At 40.5% G+C, this 23,382-nt stretch overlaps 1 protein-coding gene across 1 annotated transcript; it reads left to right on the top strand.

The window, feature by feature from the left end:
* Positions 1-3: 3 nt before the first annotated feature.
* Positions 4-21,653, top strand: Pus7l (pseudouridine synthase 7 like). The gene is made up of 9 exons (XM_057792240.1): positions 4-178; positions 3,073-3,997; positions 6,326-6,485; positions 8,644-8,836; positions 12,006-12,104; positions 13,919-14,000; positions 15,076-15,353; positions 17,303-17,356; positions 20,447-21,653. Exons 2-9 carry the CDS (start codon positions 3,085-3,087, stop codon positions 20,768-20,770), a joined length of 2,103 nt encoding a protein of 700 aa, XP_057648223.1. The 5' UTR covers positions 4-178; positions 3,073-3,084; the 3' UTR covers positions 20,771-21,653.
* Positions 21,654-23,382: the final 1,729 nt, after the last annotated feature.

The following is a 23,382-nucleotide window of genomic DNA, read 5'->3' as shown; positions in this document are numbered from 1 at the left end:
GGGCGGGGCCAACCTGGAAGGCCACGCCTTTCTCTCCCCGCCCTCTGCTGCTCTACCAGAGAGGAACCACACAACTGGGAGCCTGTCCCTTTAAATGTCCCGGTAGGAGACTGGGCAGGCGAAGGCTTCCGGGAATGCGCACTGTGGCCTACGGGAGGACCGCTTTCTCGGAAGCGAGGTAGAGCCAGCTAAGTCTAATGGGATGCTGGGTTACGCGTGGGTGTAAGAGTGGCGAACGTGGAAGATCCGATGCCCGTGGTCCCGAGAAGGGCGACATGGACAGGGTGGCGCGGGGCTGGGAGTGGGGAGGAAGGCGTGTCGGGCACCGCTGGAGCAGGGTCGGGGCTGAAGATCTCCAGGGCTGGGTCCCCCGCAGCCTTGGTTCGCCCTGAGTAGCAGCGGAGGAGCTCCTGCCAGCCCAGCTCGCGCCCCGCGGTTCGCCCGTCTTTGCATTCCGCTGCTTTGTTACCTACTTGGCTGGATTGCCTTCGTTGCTGTCGCTGCAGTCCCCACGTGTAGCCTAGACTGTCTTTATATGATCTTTCTTTTCCTAGAATCTCTAGAGTTCTGGAATCCTGTGGACTCCTGTGGACTTGGTCACAGCTGACTGCTGAGTTCCATCAGTCATTTTAGAAACACCTCCACTAGACAGATTCCAACTTTTGACAGAGTGTTCAGTATTTTTCATAGCATGACTTAAGCTGTATTCTCCAAAACTACTACCCTCTTCCCTCTTCCCACTGCTCTGGGCCGGGTTGTCGTTTTTTTTCCCCCTCCCACATATTTCCCGTTTTGTTTGTACTTGCATGTGGTATTTCTGCCCCACTTCTGTCTCTTGAACTACTTTCGAAGTCTTAATTAGTAATTTATTATACCATTTCTGATTATCACAAACAAAAGCTAACCCTTCTTCCTCATCGCTATAACAGCTCTTACAGTGTTCCAGTTGTTTTTGTTATTTTGATATTGATTGCAGACATGCTATGGTCATCTATTATATACTTGGTGCCATTCTAAATGTGGGCTAATCAGTATTGAATGAGGTAGAATTCCTGCTCATGTGGAATTGACGCTAACTTCAAGAAGATGGACAGTAAATAATAAAAACATTTGCTGTACAGAAAATTAAATCGTTTTTTTCTTTGAAAGAAAATGGGTTGCTGGTTCCCACAGATTAGATTATTGGTCAGTGGAAACCTCTGAGAATGTGAATCCTAAAAGACTGAACAGGAAGTTGCCACAAAGGTAGTGAGGAGAGCCGTTAGAGAGTGTGACCGTGGTTTAGAGGGTAATGGGATAAAGGTATATCACCTTACAGAGTAGAGAGGACACAAACTCTCAGGGTAGGTAGTTTAGACTTTGTTGTAAATGTAACAATAGGGGTTTTAAACACTGGTGGTACAGTTTACCTTTTAATACGGTGTCTTGGGCATTACCCATAGTAGATGAGTGTTGGCTAGACAGAAATAGTCAAAAGGCTGCCACAATGCCTAAGAATTTGGGAGCTGGAACTGTTGAAGAATGTCAAAACAGGTTTGACCAGGAAATTGATTTCTGTAGGTGGTAAATTTGATAGTAAGAATGATAAGAGTGAATAGCGGAAACGGAGCGGGCAGAGGCTGCGGAGGAGATTGCGGGAATGTGGGATGGGGCTAGAAACATGATCCACGTGTGTGACTGAGAGGATCTGCTCGAGAGGATGGAAGTCTCAGTGAAGGAGTTCCCAGAGACGAGGTGGGAAGATGGTAAAGTCCAGGACAAGATCTGTAAAGGAACCGAGGTAGAAGGGAAAGAACCTGTTTGGAAAGATCAGTGGCAACAAACAGGCAGTGTCATTCTAGTCTCCAGATCTAACATAGTGGGTTGAGAGAAAAAAAAGTCTTTCCCCCGAGAAGACGACAGGAGAAGAGAAATCTTTAGAATTCCGTTAGGAATGCAGGGACTGCAGGGAATATAACAAAGAAAATAAATGTGGACATGGTGATACAGAGAATTCGCTACATTTGTTCTTGGCCCAATGGAAAGGACCAAGGAGGGCGGATGTTTGCTACGTCATTTAGATCAAGATGACACAGTACTTGTGAAGTATGGGAAATGCAAGCGCCTAGCGGTGAAGTTGCTTCCCACCGCCCCGTGTGCGATGGTGCTGGTGGTGCCGACTGTGGGGTTCCTGTAGAATTGCTCTTGTGCCACAGCTCCAAGAAAACTCGATGATGGTTTCCATTCTCTGAAGCCGGTGATTCGGTAGAAATATCCTCTTGTCAGCTTGGGATTTTTGTGTCTTTCGTGTAGGGAATTTAGAGAAAGCTGAAGGACCAGGACTGACTAGTCTTTCTTTACGCTTCTGGAGAACTGCTCACACCTATTTACTGTAGGCTTTTCTGTCTCACTCTTCCTCATGATCTAACTTTCAGTGTATAAAAATACTACCGCAGTGTCTCTGGAATTAGCTCCAGGAGATCTCGAGGCTCCTGGGGTGACAATCACTGTAAAAACAAACCTATTTTCTTCTCTCTTCTCTGTGGGCCTAAGGGTACTACTTTTCAGATGAACTTGAGACTGACCCATTTTATGTCTTTTTTTTTAAAAAAAAAATTAAACATTTTTAATCCATTAACTTTTTTTGTTATAATGTGTTTTGTGTGTACGTATGCATGCGAACCACAGGTGTGCCTGGTGCAGCAGAGGTCAGAAAAAGACAGCGGACCCCCTGGCACGGGAGTTTGGGATGGTTGTGAGCTGCCATGTGGGTGCTGGGAGCTGAACTGGGGTCCTCTGCAAAAAGTTAGATTGACTGCTTAGCCATTTCTCCAGTTCAAAGTTGAGTCATATTAGTTCTAGATAATAGAAGCTTAGATTGAATGGGAAATCAAGATGCAAATCACTCCTCTGGTCACAAATAGTTAGACTGTTAATAGTGTGTGTTATATGAAAGTAGAATACACACATATGTCCATAAAATAACTTATTAGTGCTTTTTATGAACCACAGAATTAAGAGGAAGATAGCTGAGTGGATGTTACAAACCAGTTTCATTCTTAGATCTATGTTCCTGTTTTGTCTCTTTTGTAGGCACTGTTAAGAATGGAAGAGGACACAGATAGTGGAGTCAGGTTTAGTTCCTTATGTTTCGTTAATGATCATGTTGGATTTCAGGGCACTATAAAAGCCTCCCCAAGTGACTTCATTGTTACCGAGATTGATGAGCAGGGACAATTAGTCAGTAAGGCCACTGGTGAATCTGTTCATGAAATTAGTAAAATACAATCTGAGCCAAGTCATTTTGTCAAAAAGCCAAAGCTAAATAGTCAAGATGTATTCTTAGAACATGAAGGTGACGAAGACACTGCTAACTTGCCTGGGTACGCCAGTGGTGACCAGAGTCATCAGTCCGGCTCGGATGAAGAAGACAGTGTCAACGGTGTGACCTCTAAATGCAAAAAAGAAAATGTTGACTTATTAAGTTCACTTTTAGATGAAAAAACTCATACGTTACTGGAGAAGTTTGCCTGTGATGTCAAAGGGACATGGAAGTCACAAACCGAGTCAACTGAAGCATCTCTGGAATTCTCACTAGGTAGGATCCTTGAGAAAAGCCAAAGAGCTGTCTTACACAGTGCCGTCAGGCAGACATTTCCTTTTTTAATAACCGTAGGGAAAAACAGTGAAATCTTTGTAAAGCCAAACCTTGAGTATAAAGAACTCTGCCATTTGGTATCTGAAGAAGAAGCACTTGGTTTTTTCAAATATTTGGATGCAAAGAGAGAAAATTCCACGTTTACCTTTGAACCGGATACGAACAAAGATCACAGGAAAGCTGTGCACCATTTTCTCAACAAGAAGTTTGGAAACCTTGTGGAAACCAAGTCGTTCCCTGAGCAGAATCGCAGTGCTGAGAATCCAAACACAGCCATCACTGTGAGGTTCCGGGTGAAAGCACGCACACATGGGAAGAGATCTCGTCTTGACGGTGAGAGAAGAAAAGCTGTATATACAGGTAATTTTGTAAATCGTCGTTTTCTTGTGTAAAATTTGTGAAAGGTGAGTAATTTGAATAAATAGGCCTGGTCATAGAACTATTGTGAAGAACATATGGACTGAATATTTGGAGAAAGACGAAGCCTTGCGAATTATGCTAAATGTGAAAATTCACTACTTAAGTATGGATAATAAAGACATGTACAGCCAACAGTCACAAATGGATAGAGTTGAAGCAATTGTTTTGTATTTGAGTGGTTTCTAGAGTATTAATTTTTCAGTTTCCAGAATAATCTCACCTATAATTATTTGGCAGTAAGATGGGTATATTGTCATCCTTGGGAAGGGACAAGAATACTCTGTAGTGTATGTCCCCCCCCCCCACTTGACTCATCAGGCATCCCACGTATGCTCAGGGGTTAGCATGCATTGTGATTGCTCGGTGAGCTGTAAGAACAGGTTTCTGAGTCCTGCCCCAATTTCAGCCTCAGAACGGTTAGCGTGGAGTTTCCTCAGTTCCTCCAGGAAGCATTTTCTGCTGATTTGGGGTGGAGAATATATTTTGAGAATTAACCTAAAGGGCTATAAGGACATCCTAGGATGGATGGATCCGATGAAACATCAGAGTGTAAGTTCAGGTTATTGGTCTACATATCTTGCTTGAGGGTAGGAAGTATTTCCGATGGTCATATAAGTTAATTTAGCAGACATATAAGAGTGTGTACACTTGTGTGTGGCACAGGAACAAGGCTGTGCCACGTGGGGATTCTGGTCTAAGTAAGACGTTTGAGTTTGGAGTGATGTGGTTTCGGCTTTACATTGCATTAATTCATAACGAAATGGGTGAGATTTCTTTTGCATTGCTCAGGATTGAACCAAAGACCTTGTGCATGCAAGGTTAGCCCTCTAACCCTAAGCTGTTACTTAGACATGATCACACTTCACGGAGGCTGATCCCAAACTCTAGCTTCTCTAAGTGCTGGGACCACAGGAATGTTTAAACCCTTTGGACTTATGAAATCTTTCATATATTTAAAGCTTAGCATCCACAAATGTAAACATGGGGAAAGCAATACTGTGGACAAGTTCGTCCAGTTTGAAGGAAAAGTAAGCATAGATTAACATATAGGCAGAGAACTGCTGGCGTGTGGTTTAACTTGCTCTAGAGTCCTAACTTTTTTTTTTTTTTTTTTTTTTTTGGTTTTTCGAGACAGGGTTTCTCTGTGGTTTTGGAGCCTGTCCTGGAACTAGCTCTTGTAGACCAGGCTGGTCTCGAACTCACAGAGATCCGCCTGCCTCTGCCTCCCAAATGCTGGGATTAAAGGCGTGCGCCACCACCGCCCGGCGGGTCCTAATTTTTTATACTACCGAAATAGTGTCAGTGGTTTGGGATAATGAGTCAAGACATGCAAATTTTTTCATACATTAGTTTAAATTAATTTTACAGAAGTTGGAATTACTGGTTCACTAAGAGGATAGTATGAAGCTATCAGTGTCCAAGAATAAAAAAAGAAATTTTGCTTAGATGACATTTTGTCATCTAAATACCTCATGTTAAAATTTCCTCTGTCCCATGCATGTATACACACATATCTGTATTTATGTAGTAAATTTACTACCCTTTAAATGTTTAGGAAAATTACAGTAAAATATATATTATATACAATTTACCATTTTATTCATTTTTGAGGTTTTGTCACAAGTCTAGTCTTTGATGGCTGCTCCATCTCTCCAGCCCACCTCTTTAGTCATTCTTAAATGTGCGTTTTAATGGAATAAAGGACATTTACATGGTTGTTCCACCGTTGCTGTTGTTAGTCTCCTGAATCTAATCATTTTCCCATTCTGACATTATTTCAATTAAATTATTATGCTTTCCGTTCAGTTCCCAGCAGCCATCATTTTGCTTTGTTTTTTCATGACAACTATTAATATAGGCAGTCATGTGATAATTTGTAGAATCAGCACAGTCCTTACTGTGGAACATTCAACCTTGGATCCTGAAAAGCATTTGAGGCAGGACTGATGTCATTGGATTCCGAAGACTGAATAGAAATGTGACAAACCAGGAGTCCTGTGTGTTGAGATTTAGGATGTCTGAATGGAAATGGTCCATGTGGAGACTGGAAGGTGCACATGTAAGCCCAGGGAGAGGATGTCAATTTTTAATGTGTGCCTTTCACAAGCCAACACGTGCTTTTGAGGGACAGCTGAGATCTGTGATGCAGGTTCTGTTCTCATTAAAGCACACCTCACGTTAGGCTCGTTACCCTGAGCTGCTCGTTTGTGAAGAAGGTAATTATGGACGGCATCTTCTTTTTTGTAACCTGGGAATATTTTGTTTCAGCTTTCACCCTACAAAAGGAAAATCTGGAGATGTTTGAAGCAATTGGGTTTTTAGCCATCAAACTTGGTGTGATTCCTTCGGATTTCAGTTATGCGGGCCTTAAAGACAAGAAAGCAATCACCTATCAATCTATGGTCGTAAGAAAAGTGACTCCAGAGAGGTAATACGGTGTTGCTCTCTAGTAAAGCCGAAGGTTAAAACACAGAATGATAGCAGAGCCAGCTTATCCTTATAATCGATATTAACTAACGAATTACATAGCAAACAGAACATTCTGCATTAATAAAATAATTGTCTCCTGTGTATGTGTAAATGTGCGTTAAATATATATAAAGTTTGGGGCTGGTGACATGGCTTGGGTTAAAAGCACTTCCTGTTCTTCCAGATGGCCTAGGTTCGGTTCCCAGTGCTCAGAATGGGAAGCTAACAACTGCCTGCAGTCTGCACCATGGGATCCGGTGTCCTCTTCTGACCTCTCCTTGCACAGGGCAAACATTCACACACACACACACACACACACACACACACACACACACACACACACACAAATAAAAGAAAAAAAATCTTACAGAAAATAGGAAATTCTGGCATGGAAACAGACAAGCGACAGATTTGAATTGTCTGGGTTGTTCATAAACATCTGATACTATGTTCAAATATGCACTTGCATTCAGAAAAGTGTAATTGAAGACATAAAATTTATAAATCTTTTTCTTTTTATAGTGCCTTTACCATAAGTCCTTACATTTAAAATACATTCTTACTAAACAGAATGCAGAGGACTCAAATTTTACCTCTCAGTGCAATCAAGTTTTAGCAGTAATTTAATAGTCTTCAGATTTAAGAAACAGAAAAGGGATAGTTCATGAATGCCTGCAGTGCTGAAAAATAACCACAGTAAACACTTTGTTTTCAAGATGTTTTCCATAGTGCACACATCTCAGACATGAAAATCATACTACCTGTGTAATTTATATATTTATCATAAAATAATATGAGAGGTTTTGCTGAGAGAGTTGCAAAATAATTTTCACAGAAGACTTAACAGATTCCTGTTTTTAAAAACGGATCTTATCCAGTTTTCTCCTGTAAATGATACTGTGGTTAATATTCTTTTACTTCAGTCTGCAACTTTTGGGTGTTTTCCTTAAACTTGCGCAAGCTGAGTCGTGCATCAGAGTTCTTCCTAGTTGGATGTGCTATTCGTATTTTAGCACTTAGGTGTAAACTAAGCATGCACTATTTGCAAGGAAATTCTTTTAAGTCCTATATAATAGCAGCTTTTATGCTCCGAATGATAGAACTTCAGTTATCACACTGGTAAGACGAAGGCTAACTTTTAGCAACCAAAGGCAATAAATGTTCTTAGTTCCTAGAAAGAGAAGAGAGATGACCTTGATTTGGCCCGAATATCTAGTGGATGTAGAAATCAAGAAGTTTTAGAGGGACAACAAGCAATCCCTACTAAATAAAATAGGCAATTTTAATAAGAACTAAAAATATAAATAAAGAAAAATATTGCCTTTTTGTTTTTTAAGGAAAAAAAATCTTAAATCTAGTTTTTTTTTTAAATTTATTTTTTTGGTCTCTTTGAGACAAGGTTTTTCTGTAGCTTTGGAGCCTGTCCTGAAACTAGCTCTTGTAGACCAGGCTGGCCCCGAACTCACAGAAATCTGCCTGCCTCTGCCTTCCAAGGGCTGGGATTAAAGATGTGCGCCACCAACTACCAGCCTAAAATCTAGTTTTTAAAAGTTGGCAGAGAGCTGAAGGTTTGAATAAGGAAGTGTTCAGAGCAGCTTCTCTGATGTTCTTCAGTAATGTTAGGAAAGACACAGAGAAGGAGTGGACAAGTTAGGACGGGAGGACTGGGACCATTGGGAGCCTCTGCCACTCTAGCTAGGGGAAGGCAGACAGCTGACACACCTGTTCATGTTGTCAAACTAACCTTCTTAGTCTAGTCCTATAACAGTGACTATTTCGTGCTTATTCACTAACATTAATTTAGAATTTCACAAAAACATTGCACTTATTTAATGTATATGGATGTTTTGCCTGTGTACAGGCCAGCAGAGGGTGCTGGAACCCCTGTGACTGGAGTGACAGATGCTTGTGAGCTACCATGTGGGTGCTGGAAACCAAACTATGTCCTCCGTAACAGCAGCCAATACTCTTAACCGCTGAGCCATCTCTCCAGCCATTCATCGTGCTTATATTTTGATAGGAGTTGCCTGGCAGCTATCATTTTAAAGCTGGGTTTTATATATATAATTTTATTTTTAAATTTAGATTTAGCTGATTATATGATTTACTACTTATAGGTTGAAAAGTATTGAAAAGGAAATCAAAAAGAAGCGAATGAGTGTGTTTAATATTCGGTCTGTGGGTGATTCTCTGAGACTTGGTCAGCTCAAAGGAAACCACTTTGATATTGTCATCAGACATCTCAAAAATCACATGAATGATGCGGCAAGCCTGAGTGAGAGAGTTTTGGAGGCGACAGACAATGTTAAGGTGAGAAAACACAGTTTGAAAATAGATTGCAGGGGAATCTCTGTAATCCTCTCAGACAAAAAAAAAGATGATTTTTGTGACGTGTGTGCATATGTAATTAATTTCTAAAATAATAATTAAATGTTAGCTTCTTTTGCTTTCTTGATGTGTTTTTATATTAAAATAATACATAAATTAATAGACACTATGTTGTGGAATATTGGTTTAACTATGTAAAGATGTGTTATATCTATTTCACCTTGCCTGCCTAAGGGACCTGACTGGTCCAGTAAAAAGCTGAATGGCCAATAGCTATGCAGAAGAGGGATAGGTAGGGCTGGTGGGCAGAGAGAATAGTTAGGAGGAGGAATCTAGGCTCTGAAGGGATAGGCTCAGGGCCAGTCAGCCAGATACAGCAGAAGCAGGAAAAGTAGAACATACAGAATGAAAGAAAGGTTAAAAAAAGCCCCGAGGCAAAATGCAGACGAAGAGAAACAGGTTAAATTAAGTTATAAGAGCTGGTGGGACAAGTCTAAGCTAAGGCCAAGCATTTGTAATTATAAGTCTTCATATCTTGATTTGGGAACCCGTTGGTAGTTCAAGAGAAAGTGGGCTACAACAATGTATGTGGATCCCCAGAAGAGGCTCTCTGAGACAGATTCTCTCTAGCGTCTTCCCTCAGGAGTGTGTGGTAGTTTGGACAGCTGTTCACACTGTGGCTGCTTTGTTCAGTGGTTTTCCTCTAGATGTCTTGGGTAAATAGGTACCTTACTTTTGAGAGCTGTACACATCTTTTGCCTTTCTTACCTACTGTTGGGTTTTCTTTAATGCATATGAACTATAAATCGTAGACATTATTTTTTTACTTAATTTTTGTACTCTTTAAGACGTAATTACATCTTGCTGTCTCTCAAATTCATGGCTTTTCTTTCTTCCTTCTTTCCTCCTTTCCTTCCCTCCCTACTTCCTTCCTTCCTTCCTTCCTTCCTTCCTTCCTTCCTTCCTTCCTTCCTTCCTTCCTTCCTTCCTTCCTTCCTTCCTTTTCTTTCCTTCCTTTCTATCTACCTTCCTTTCTTCCTACCTACCTTTTTTTTTCCCTTTTGTTGAGACAGGATTTCTCAATGTAACAGTCCTGGCTGTCCTAGAACTTGCTTTGTAGACCAGGCTGACCTCAAACTCACTGAGATCTGCCTGCCTCTGCTCCCCAAGTGCTGGGATTAAAGGCGTGCACCATCACCACCTGGCTCTATTTCTTTAATTGTTTCATATGTTCATACAGGCTGAGTAGGACATGTGTACAGAACCTACTCAGCCACCATGCAATAACTCTGAGGTTTTAAGTCACACCCATTAGGCATTTAAAGGTGCACACATAACCTTTGGTGCCATTTCTCCATAGGGCTCCATAGTAAATGTTCTTGACGACTTTGTGGGCCTATGGTTCCTGTTGCAGTCAGTTAGCTGCCCTTGTGTAGAAGTGGCCACTGGTGGCAATGCAAAACAAACAAACAAAAACTTGAAATTCCGATTTGAATTGTACATAATACTTCTCAGATTGTATACTCTGTGTACAATCTGTGTACAATGGCTGACCCACCTACAAATTCTACTTTTTTTTCCTTCTGAAAACTTACTGAAATAATGTCTTTAAGGGATTTCTGTGAATGCTGAGGGATAGCATGAATGACCAGGTGTGTTTTGTATTCGTGAAAACACATTGCCTGTTGAGAAGGTCCCATCGGAAACGATCTTAACTTTAGACAGCTTCCTCTTTTAAAATCTGAGTTTATTTAGTAGTGTTGTCCGTGTCTCTCTCTCTCTGTGTATGAGTACATGTGTGTCTGTGTGACTCTGTGTGAGTTTGTGTATGTGTACGTGTGTGTGCGAATGTGTACACGCGTTTGTACGCAAAACACAGCTTTTAGGAGTCAATTTTCCCCTTCCACTGTGACTTCAGGGATGAAAATCAGGTCATCAGGCCTGCATGGGGAGTTCCTTGTCTGCCATGCCTTTTTATCAGCCAGTAGACTTTAAAAGTCTTTTTATGAGAAATAAAGTTAAGTAGCTTGAAAATAAGGGTTCCTTGATATTTTCTTTAGAGAGTTATAGCTCTGGTTATAAACTTTTGGTTATATTTAATAATTCAGAGGGATAATAATTCCAGCTATCCTAAGCCTTCCAACACTGTTTTGCACAAGGTTGAAATAATTTTCAAAAAGCTGAGATTTACTATAGGGAGTACGTCCCTTGTGTGCTGTTGCTTTTGTGCTGTTCTGATAACAATTTCCGTTAGCCTCCTTCGTGGACAAGCCTTGAGTTGGTGCTCAGTTGTGGTTATTGGTTGAATAAATGTTTGCTTCTCTCATAAGCTGTGTGGAAGACTTAATTTTCAAGAAAGTCCCCGGACCTCGTGACCATATATGTGCGCCCTCTCTCTCTCTCTCTCTCTCTCTCTCTCTCTCTCTCTCTCTCTCTCTCTCTCTCTCTCTCACACACACACACACACACACACACACACACAGAGACCAATTGTAATCACATATTCTGAGTAATGACAGTTTCGAAGCATGGCATCGAGAGGTGACTTTGTCCCTTCTCGGGAAATAACAGAGAGAAGCTGGGGTGAACGAAAGTATAAGTTACTAACTTAAAGGGACGAAGCTTGCAGGATGGGAACAGAGGTCTTCCCCTTATTCTGCTCTCCCCACAGCAGAAGAATCTCAAAACAAGAAAGAACACGAGAGAGGATGAGATGCAGGTTTAATGTGCTGCGTATCTCAGTACACCTCATCTCTCTTGGCTTAGCTCTTCAGGTCGTGTGTGCAGGGATCCCTCAGTGTTGTGAGTAGAAGGCTTTGGTCTTCATTGGTTTTACATGGTAAATTTTGGTTGGTTTGATTTCCAAGACAGAGTCTCACAGCCTAGGCAGGTCTTGAGTCTCGGCACCCTCCCTTCTTCTCCACTTCATCTCCCTTTTGCACAGGGCCCCTGAGGATTTCCAGGCTGATTTGAATATGCCCCATTCTCCTTCTGATGTGTGACCAGTTAGCATTTCTCAGACCTTTTGGCTCCTCTGTATTATTGGTGATTACTGGATTTCTCAATTAAATATGAAGAGAAATGTTTTGGTTATACTTTGACATACTATATTTATAAAGTTCTAATTTATTTTTTTCTGTTATATTCATAGAATAAAGGCTTTGTGAATTACTATGGACCACAGAGATTTGGGAAAGGAAGGAAAATTCAGACAGACCAAATTGGATTGGCTTTGCTGAAGAATGAAATGGTATGAGTTTTCATAAATATAATCTTAATTCTAATCATTTGTACTTCTTACATATTCTTCATATATTACCCTTAATCGTGGCATGTAACTGCATGTGTGTGCATGCATGCATGCACATATACTCACACACATCATGCATCATATTTTATATCCTTGGAGATCTGCTGGGCAGCTACTGTATTCTTGGAGTCACATGATAAGAAAGAAAGCTATGTACATTGACCTTGTGTTTAACTTTTATTTGAGATGACGTAGACATGACCAATGATTTCTTGAATCTGTAACTGAATAAAAGATCCTCTGGCAGAACAACTGATAGATCCACAAACCAGGCAAAGGGTTGGACCTTTAGCCTTGCTAAGTTCTGCTCATACATACCAGACCTTGTACATGTGGGAGAGGACTGTGCTAGGCATGGGTACCCACAGAGGACCTCGTAAGAGCTAACTCGGAGGCCAGTTCCTGTAGCTGGCATGCCACACCTTCTTTTTGCTTAAAGCATTCCTTTCCTAGTCTTTACATTCTGTACCTCAATGTAAATGTCCCCTGGTTTGTGATCTGGGACTCCTCATCTTGTTATGCTTTGTTGTAATTGTCTTGTTGAAATTGTTCATCCTTTCTAGGATAGTGCTCTACCCATCACATCCCACACAGCGTGTGTCAGAGGCTCCATAATTGCTCAGCTGTGGTCTTAGTTTGCTTCCTAGAGTTGTGATAATACACCATGACCAAAAGTAACCCGGGAAGAAAGGGCTGGTTGGTTGTACAGGTGACAGTCCATCATTAGAAGAAGCCAGTGCAGGAACTTGAATCAGGAACTGAAACAGAGACCATGGGGAACACTGATTACAGGCTTGCTCCCATGGCTTGCTCAGTGTGTTCTTTTTTTTTTTTTTTTTTTTTTTTTTTTTTAATAATCAAGGTCCACTTGCCCACAATGAGATGGGCCCTTCCATATCAATCATTAATCAAGAAAATGCTCTAAAACTTGCTCACAGGCCAATCTGATAGGGACATTTTCTTAACTGAGACTTCCTCATCCCAGATGACCTTGGCATGTGTCAAGTTGTCAGAAAATCAGCCACCACAGATGTATTAACTTTTTATGAATATTTGTTTGGATAAATACTATAGAAGAAGATGGAATGGAAATTGGGATGAATGTATTATTCTAAGTTGCTTTCATACTATGAGCTACATACTCAGAAATAAATCCCAGAGATAAAATAACAGGAATTAAGTAGATACCTTTTTTAAATTAAAAAAGAAACATCATATATATGTATGACTTAAAGCAAACTATGAAGATGTTAAATCAAATATTAAAATTGAGGACAACTTGCCAAAGCCAGTTCTCTCTTTCCACTACGTGAGTCCTGGGGACTGAACTCGGGTCCTCAGGCTTGGCGTCAAGCACCTTTATATGTCGAGTCATCTTGACAGCCCTAAGTTATTTGTTAGGAACCAAAAATTCAAAGAACTTGAGAATATAAGTGAAACTAATGGCTTGATACTGTTGATTCCTCTGCTGTTTTTGTTGTGTGTTGGCTAAGTCTGAGTATGTAGACTGTTTGTATCTTGGCTGAACACGGAGGGACAGAAATGAGATGCTCAGGGCTTCTCCAGTGTTGTAGTTACTTTTGGTCTGTATGGAAGGGTCGTCTCTATGTGTAAAACTTATTAAATGTTGAAAGCTCAAGGAAGAAAATAACAGCAACCTTTTCCGTCCTTTCCAGATGCCCAAGAGTTTGCACCTTTTTCAAAAAGTAATTTTGCCAATTTTTAAAACCTGTTTACTTGGTTAATTTTTCAAGGTGAAGGCCATAAAATTATTTCTTACACCAGAAGATGTGGATGATCCTGTAAATAAAGCAAAGACATACTTTCTCCAAACTGGTATGTCAGTTTCTTTGCTGATCTATGCTAATACAGACACAGATAAAAATACCCTGCGTGGGCCTGTCCTTCAAGTGAACACACTGAGAAATATCAGGTGTAGCTGAGCTGGGGGACTGTTAGAGTGGAGGGAGAATGGGAACGGTTTGTACTTTGAATCGTTTGGCGCCTGACGCAGGTACTTCCTTTTATCTGGCTTGCTTGGACTTTTGTCTGTCGTACCTCTACAGCGGGGTAAGGAGAGGCGGGAAGTCTTTCCCTGTCTCCCCTCCCTGAGGTCCTGTAGAACGAGTCTCACCCCACACTGCTCTGCTGGTAGTAGGCGCAGCAACCAGCAAATCCTCCATCTGTGACCTTTAGGAATTGTTTCTGAGGAGCTGTCGCGTATTCCTGGCTCCCCTTTGGCACTTGATTTGATGTGTGTATATAGCACTGTTCACAGACACACTAAAGAAATGTGATTCAGATTCTGAGTGTGGCGGCAGGTGAGCGATGGCTTCTCTGTCCACGTGTGATTTTTTTTTCCTCTTGTAGAATTTGAGACAATAATTCTCTTGTCAGTGATTCCGAAGCTTTATGCGCCCAAGGAGCACCCAGTACTTTTACTAAACAGTAGTTACAAGGCCCTCCATGAATAAGCATCTTTGGGGCTCCGCAATACATGTTTTAAAACCCATTAGCTAGGATACAGACTGTCACAATTTATTCATCTGACTTTCTATTGTATGTCTATAACAGTTCTTCAGAAACTCCTAGGCCCCTCCAGTTTACCGTTTAACCAACCCCTGGTGATTAGTTCTTTTTGTTGGGCAGTCTTCTGAATTAGATTAACTGTTTTGAGGAAGGGATCTGACCAGCCCTTCCTAATGCTAGACTCGCTTGATCTTTCTTATGTTTTAAAGAAAATAAAAGTTTAAAAAGAAAAAGGCAAGTTTTTAAAAGTATAATTGGGTTTAACTAGTAGTGTTCAGTGTCTCCACAGAATTATGGCCTCTCATTTAGACTGCTTGTAAAAGTCTCCCCCAGGTCGCTCTACAGTGGAGGTGCCTACCAGCTGATTTGTCCTTCATTTCAGAGGACGCGAAAGGCACGCTGTCACTGATGCCTGAGTTCCGAGTTCGAGAGCGGGCTTTGCTGGAGTCCTTGCATCGCTTCGGCGTGACGGAGGAAGGCTGTATCCAGGCCTGGTTCTCTTTTCCTCATTCCATGCGCATATTCTACATCCACGCATACAGTAGCAAGATTTGGAATGAGGCAGCATCTTACAGACTTGCAGCCTATGGATCCAGAGTGGTGGAGGGGGACCTGATCTGCTTGGATGAAGATGTTGACGAGCATGTCCCAAGCAGTAAAGTGAGTATCCATCCATCAAGGAGGTGACTTGCCACACCAGAAACAGTAACTGCAAAACATTTCCGTTTGCTTATCTCTTGAATCATTTATTTAATTATTCTTTATCAAAAATTGGGATTCAGATACTGGGTAGGAATCTGCATGATCAAAGAAGCAGCAGAGCAGCCTCCAGTGACCTATCCAAAAGGCTGAGATCCTCTTTCAGCCCCACCTTACTACTTCCTGTCTCCTATCTGTCTTCAGTCCTCCAAAACCTCTATGGTTAATTTTGATCAGCTAGTGGCTAGCTCTGCCCTCTGACTCAAGCAAGCTTTATTGTCAGAATATGGTCAAAATATCACACAATAATCTCAGGCTTTACTTTTCTGACAGCTGGGAGTCAACATGTGTTGCTAAGTGAAGAAGGAGTCAGTGTTTGCAATGAAAGGTGGTAAAGCTTTCTCTAAAGAGCACGTCTCAAAAACAGACAGATCTGTTCGTGTAATGCCCCAGACATGTTAAGCTGCCCTCTTAAAGACAACGGTCACACCATGCAGAGCTGGCGTGTCTGCACACACAGCGAGGTGCTTTCCCTTACTTCCTTGTTGCCCAGTATGGTTTGTCAGCCTGCTCCCTGCTTTCTCCTGTATGACTTTTATTTGTATATAATGCCAAGGTAAGGCAGGTGTAGGAGCTGTACAGCTTAAAAGGAAAAAAAAACGTAAGTTCTATATGTTATGAGTATAGAGGATGCTATGTTTCTTTCCTATACATGTGGTTTTATATACATGTGACTTTATGACGTTTATATTAATGAAGTTATGTCATGACTATTTTTATAAAACTTGCTTTTTCCATTTCTTCCCAGTCCATGTGGCACTTTTATCTATATAGCTTTGAACTAATTAGTGAAGCTGAATTCCATAAGTCTTGTGAGAATTCCCATAATAGTGTAAAATAAAGGAACAAAGAAGTTTTTTCTAACATTATCTTAAGTTAGTTTTATAGTGGTTAAAACCAGGGACAAGACCCTGAGTAGTGTTTCATGTTATTTATTGCAAAAACTGTTGGATTTTAGGGGAGTAAAGGATTTCAGAGGTCTGGTCCTTGAACTTGTATTTTTTTAGGTGTGAGAACTGAGGTCCAGATGGGAAAGAAAAAATTCAGAACATATTTAGGCGCATGTAGTGCTCCTAAAAAGACCCAGGAGTCTAAGTGGGTCTCCTCTGGAGGAACATGAAGGCCCAGCCCTTCAGAACTAGAGGAAAGGTAGACTAAACTCTGTATAAAGAAGTCTTTACTAGATCAGTGATAGACTCCATGATGTATGAATTAAGGCTAGTTTGTTTCAGGTAATAGAAATCTCAACCTAATTAAAAGAAAATCCAGCAGGCATTTATTGTCCCTATGTCTGAAAACTCATGATTTATACAGGCACAGCTGTATCGCCAATCCTGTCCTCTACATGAGCAGCGCTCCTAACAGCTGAGCATCTCTCCAGCCAGGAGTTATGTGATCTGTGATGCTGGGCAGCAGACTTTCTCAAAGTTAATTTATCACATGCTTCTTTATTCCTTTCAGCTTTCAGATGTCTCCTACAGTCCTCTCAAACAAATACCTACAAAAAAGATGACTGAATAAAATATTACTGTATTTCCTGGGAAAAGGGGCGGTTGAAGGTAGGGGCTGGCTATACAGAAGCAGACATTTGATTTGGTATCATTCATTGATGACTGAGGAAAGTGTCACCTCCGGGCAGCCACTGTCGCTGCTTTCAGCTTCAGTAGTGCGTGCTTAAAGCAGAAAGAACTGGCCTGTCTTTTATGTAGGGGGCTCCTCTGGAGACAGGTTATTATAAAAAGATTGTGTTTGAACATATGTATATTCAGTGTATAAATCAGAGTTAGGAAACACTGTGGTAATTTGAACAGTGGGAAACTACTCATTTCCATTGTATTTTATGAAACTAGGTTCATCTGGTGACCAAAGAAGAGGAATCTGCTAACACATACACAATACACCAGGTAAGTTTGGTTAAAAGTTACCATCACTTAAATTTAAGTAAACATTGTCCACAAAAGACAAATCTGACCCTCCCTTCCTAGGTAACTTTTGAAGTGCTCTATTTTATATCCTAGTAATTTATGCTTCTTTAATACATTTATGCTTAAATAAACCTATTATGCTATAATCCATACCCTAATATTTAATTTGTGCTTGCTTTTATATATATTTCCCAATATTCATGTCTCCCTCCAGTGTTTCCCAATGTTTGGCCTCCACATTAATCATCTTTCCAGGGTCGCATTAATCCTATTTCATGGGAACCACTGATTTAATTTCTATCACTGTGATCACTGTGGTTTTATGTTTGGAAAAAGTTACATAAATGTGTATCTTTCTATATTCCAGCTTCTTAGACTGTAGATTGTGATCCCATGATTAAATGTGGAGGTTGTGAAATTTCTGTAGCAATTCAATGTTTCTGAATGTATAGGGATAGAAAATGAATTAAAAATCAAATGCAAAATGGACCCAAGGCATTTTTAGATGCATTCACTGGTTTTGCATCATGTGGCTTGAATACAGACTTGGTTCTGCGTAGCCACTTTGCCCTGTGTGTACCATCCTGTCTAGCATTGTAGATGGTGATGATGATTATGATAGATGATGATGATGATGGTGATGATGATTATGATAGATGATGATGATGATGGTGATGATGATTATGATAGATGATGATGATGGTGATGATGGTGATGAATGATGGTGATTGATAATGATGATGGTGATGTTGATTAATGATGGTAATGAATGGTGGTGATTGATGATGATGATGATGAATGGTGGTGATTGATGATGGTGTTGGTGGTGAATGATAGTGATTGATGATGATGATGGTGATGAATGATGGTGACTGATGATGATGGTGATGATGATGATTGACGATGGTGATGAATGATGGTGATGAATGATGTTGATTGATGATGATGGTGGTGATGATGATGGTGATTGATGATGATTGACAATGGTGATGAATGATGGTGATGAATGATAGTGATTGATGATGGTGATGATGTTGATGGTGATTGATGATGATTGATGATGGTGAAGGATTTTGGTGATGGATGATGGTGATGATGATGGTGGTGATGATAATGATGATGATGCCTGAAATACCTCAGCTCAGATTCCAGACCATTACATATTATCAGTTGTAGGTTTTGGTGTGCGCACAAAGTTTTCTTTTCTTAAAAAACCATGATTTACTTCTGGAAAGCAAAGACTTATTGTTTTCCTACCATCATTTATCAGCATGTGAATATTGATATATGCGTGGACTGTATTTGATTTTAAAAGTTGCTGTCTTAGTTGCTGAACTGAGTGTTATAAAAAAGATAGTGAATGAGTTTTGATTTGGAATTAGGACAGAATTTCCAACACTTTATGAAATGGCTCTAAATATTCCTATGCCCTTTTGGGCCGTGTGCTTATATGAAATGGCACTCTTAGTGCCAAAGATTACAAAATCTAAATGTCTGTCAACTCTGAAAAACATTGAAAATGCTTTCCCTCCTAGGGTTTCAAATGTCCAGGCAAGAGTTAATGATTTATTTATATGAAAAGAAAGAGCATATCATCTCACTGGTATGCATGTTTGCTTTAATAACTTAATTATAATTATATTGTCTTTAATAAATGGCAGAATTATATATGTATTGAAGAATTGTCTTGAAATAAATCTTTTATGATTTATTATCAGTGTTTGGTTTTTATATCAATTTTATGGAGTTTTATACTTAGGATCATATACAATTTTATAATGTGGGTCACAAGTGAATCAAGGTTCTGAAGCCTAGCTGTGGCCCAGGCTGGATTCCAATCCATACCCTGCCTCAGACTTCCGTGTCTAGCTTCTTTGAGATTCATCTATATTTGAAGATTTTGCCTGTTTTTCTAAATGCATTTTAGTATACAGACATGCTGTCTAGCTTCAGCAAAGGAGAAAACCTCACAGATCCCAGAAGAAAACCTCACAGATCACAGGAGAAAACCTCACAGATCACAGGAGAAAACCTGTACAGATCGCAGGAGAAAACCTCTGCAGGTCACAGGAGAAAAACCTCTATAGATCCCAGGAGAAAACCTATACAGATCCCAGGAGAAAATCTCTATAGATCCCAGGAGAAAACCTCACAGATCACAGGAGAAAACCTCTACAGATCACAGGAGAAAACCTCTACAGATCCCAGGAGAAAACCTCTACAGATCACTGGAGAAAACCTCACAGATCACAGAAGAAAACCTCACAGATCACAGGAGAAAACCTGTACAGATCACAGGAGAAAATCTCTATAGATCCTAGGAGAAAACCTCTGTAGGTCACAGGAGAAAAACCTCTGTAGATCATAGGGGAAAACCACTACAGATCACAGGGGAAAACCTCTGCAGGTCACAGGAGAAAACCTGCAGATCACAGGAGAGAACCTCTACAGATCACAGGAGAAAACCTCTGCAGGTCACAGGAGAAAACCTCTGCAGGTCACAGGAGAAAACCTCTACAGATCACAGGAGAAAACCTCTGCAGATCACAGGAGAAAACCTCTGCAGGTCACAGGAGAAAACCCGCTGTAGATCATGGTTTACTCATGCGCATACAGCTGACAAAATGAAAATATTTCCTGTTGACTGATTATTTTGTTGCTTTTTATTAAAAGGAATTTCAGATTATCATCCAAAATAGCAGTGGCCAGCAGTAGAGACAGTTCTTTGTTTCACAGAAGACTCTTGCTTTAGGATTGCATGCTTTTGGAGATGGAGTCCTTACTGGAAAATTAAATCAGCCTTTATTTTTGAATTTTGGTTTGCCCAGTGACACCTGATATAAGCTGATGACCTTAAGTCTCCTTAGACCTTGGTTTTAGTTAGCTCTTTACTTTGCCGGTAATGATAAAAGCATCCTAGGTAGTATTCAAAACGTCTTAGGCCAGCTATCATATTTATAGCTTGACACTGTTTTTGCAAATCTGGGTTGTGGTCATAAAGGTAAAATATGATGGCATATCTTTCTGAAGGCTAATCCATGTATTGTGGTTTCTCCCTGCCCTCCCCAGGTGGTTCTGCCAGTACTTGGATACAACGTTCAGTACCCAGAGAACAAAGTAGGGCAGTGGTTCCGTGGAGTCCTGAGCAGGGACGGACTGCAGGCCTGTAGGTTTAGAGTGCCCGTCCTGAAGCTGAATGTACCAGGATGCTACAGGCACATCTTGAAACATCCCCACAATGTGTCGTACCAACTAGTCCATCCTGACTCTGATGCTAACGTGGAAGGGTCTCACGCCGATGATGTAACCTCATCCCTGTCCATCTCCTTTGATCTTGATGCTTCCTGTTATGCTACTGTTTGTCTGCGGGAAATGATGAAAGATGATATTTAAACCAGCGCCCGCGATGGAGTCGTGTGCCTGCTTCCTCAACTGTTGTAAATGAACACAGGACTTTAGTGGAGAGGTTTAAACTGAGACACTGATACTTTAATTCATCAGATTCCAGCCTCTCCGGGTACTGTGAAAACTGAAGGCCACAACAGTCAAGAAACCCAAGGCAGAGGTCCTAGAACTGCAGCTACCCTTTCTTCAGAGGAAGCAGAAGCCTAAGGCAGTGATTCTCAACCTGTGGGTCAGAGGTCTAAGGCGGTGATTCTCAACCTGTGGGTCGCGACCACCTATCTAACCATCTATCTAAAAGATATTTACATTATGGTCATAACTGTAAATTACAAAATTCAAAACCAGTTATAAAGTAGCAAAGAAAATAATTTTACGACTTGGGGGTCCCCACAACACAGAGGAACTGTACTAAAGGGTAGCAACCTTAGGGAGGTTGAGAACCAACCACTGGTTTAAAGCTATGTGACTAGTTTTTCCACTTGCTTTAGGGATTTCTGCTCCAGTCATGAAAGTTCCAGACTTGAGAGCAGTGCTCTGGGAACTGGCTGCTGGGGATCACACTTAAGAGAGCCGTGTGGAGAGAGAGTGCCCTCTCCTCTGCTCTGAAAGGGAAAGCCAGGTGACAGCAGAACCACGGTGACAGGACACGTGAGGACCATCCTTTCTGGCTTGTCGTGCAAGGGAATATTATTTGTTCTTAAAGTGACTTACACATGACATCATCTTGGAGGAAGGCAAAGTTTTCATTCAACTTTTTCATCCAAGTTTTTACCTGGTCCCCTAACCCTTTGTTCTGTTTTCTATGACCCAAAGCTCAGATTGTAGGCTGAGATCTACTCACATCCCCCCATCTCTCACACATTGGATTTGCTGTTGATTCTTTTCGGAAATAAAGACATTATCAGTTTCCTAAATTACCATGGAATTGTCTTTGGGTTTTATGCTTGAAAGAGAAAACATTTTGTCTGTTTGGTAATCTTAATCGTTGGCTTGTTTTAAATCATCCTTACCAGCGTCATATCATTTAAATTTGATAGAAAGGGGTGACATATTTATTTGGAAACCTCCAATACCATTTCACTGCTGATATCATATTGTGGTGGTTTCAAAAGCCTTATGGACTATTACAGACCAGCAATGAGGTGTTTTTGTATGTCTATGCTAGCCTGCCCATTGAGGGAGTATTAGCACCAGGGAATAAAATCCATAAAAATAAAAAGTCCTGAACAGAATGAAAATGTTTTTTTAATAGCATGTTCATTTGTATATTATGGAGCAAATAGAATTCAGTTCATTCCATCCATAAATAACATAAGCAAAATGTCTTGAATCAAATTAATAGCAAGCATGTAGTTACTAAAACTGTTGATGAAAATTTAGTAGCCTTAGACAATCTTGTTTTACAGGTGCAAACCATGCATTTTACAAATGCTGGGCCCACCAATGAGAAGCATATTTGTGTGCTGACAAAACCTGTAGCTTCTGGGGACTGACTCCCCCAGTTTGATCCCTGGCTCCAATGACATTCCAGTTCCCATGCTTCCCCCTCAGCATTCATGGGAGGGGGACATGAATACAGATGTCACTCAAGAACTGGTGTGAAGGTGTCATCAGAAGGACCTGGCACTCCACAACTGTTACATGTTTGCAGGTACAAATTTGGACGAGAAGATAATGACATTCAAGTAAGATGATGAATATTCAATTAAAAATTATCCATATCTATCCATCTATCCATCTATCCATCTATCTATCTGTCTGTCTGTCTGTCTGTCTGTCTGTCTGTCTGTCTGTCTGTCTATCTATCTATGTATCTATCTATGTATCTATGTATCTATCTATCTATCTATGTATCTATCTATCTATCATCTATCTGTCTATCTATCTATGTATCTATCTATCTATCATCTATCTATCTATCTATCTATCTATCTATCTATCTATCTATCTATGTATCTATCTATCATCTATCTGTCTATCTATCTATCTATCTATCTATCTATGTATCTATCTATCTATGTATCTATTTATTTATGTATCTATCTATCATCTGTCTATCTATCTACCTATCTATCTATCTATCTATCTATCTATCTATCTATCTATCTATCTATCTATCTAATCATTACTTATCACCTTGGTTACCTTTCTGTTCCTGTGATAAAAAAGCCTTAACAGAAGCAACTTCAAAGTGAAAGGTTTATTTTGGCTCCCAGGTCCAAGGTACAGTCTGTCACCGCAAGGAAATGATGGCAACAGGAGCCTTGAGGGCACTGGTCACCTTGTGTCCATAGTCAGGAAACAGAACAGGGGATGCTTGTCAGCTCACATTCTCCCTTTTATACAGCCCCATTTTCTCTAAGTAAGATAATGCCTTGCATATGTGTCTAGGTTGGTTGTCTTCCAGGTGATTCCAATCTCATCAAGTTGACAATCAAGGCTGCTCATCACACATACTTCAGCAATCTCAAAATCCAAAAGAAGTTGGGTATTGTTTTTTTTTAAAGCTACCTCCCCAGTTTTAGTTGTTTTTGACAACGTGATATTAGGTAGTAAAAATTGGGGAGGAATATTTTAACTTCCTGATGGAAATTGTGTTT

This window comes from Chionomys nivalis, chromosome 17, assembly GCF_950005125.1.
Source record: "Chionomys nivalis chromosome 17, mChiNiv1.1, whole genome shotgun sequence".
NCBI lineage: Eukaryota > Metazoa > Chordata > Mammalia > Rodentia > Cricetidae > Chionomys > Chionomys nivalis.
This window is presented reverse-complemented; position numbering and strand designations above follow the sequence as displayed.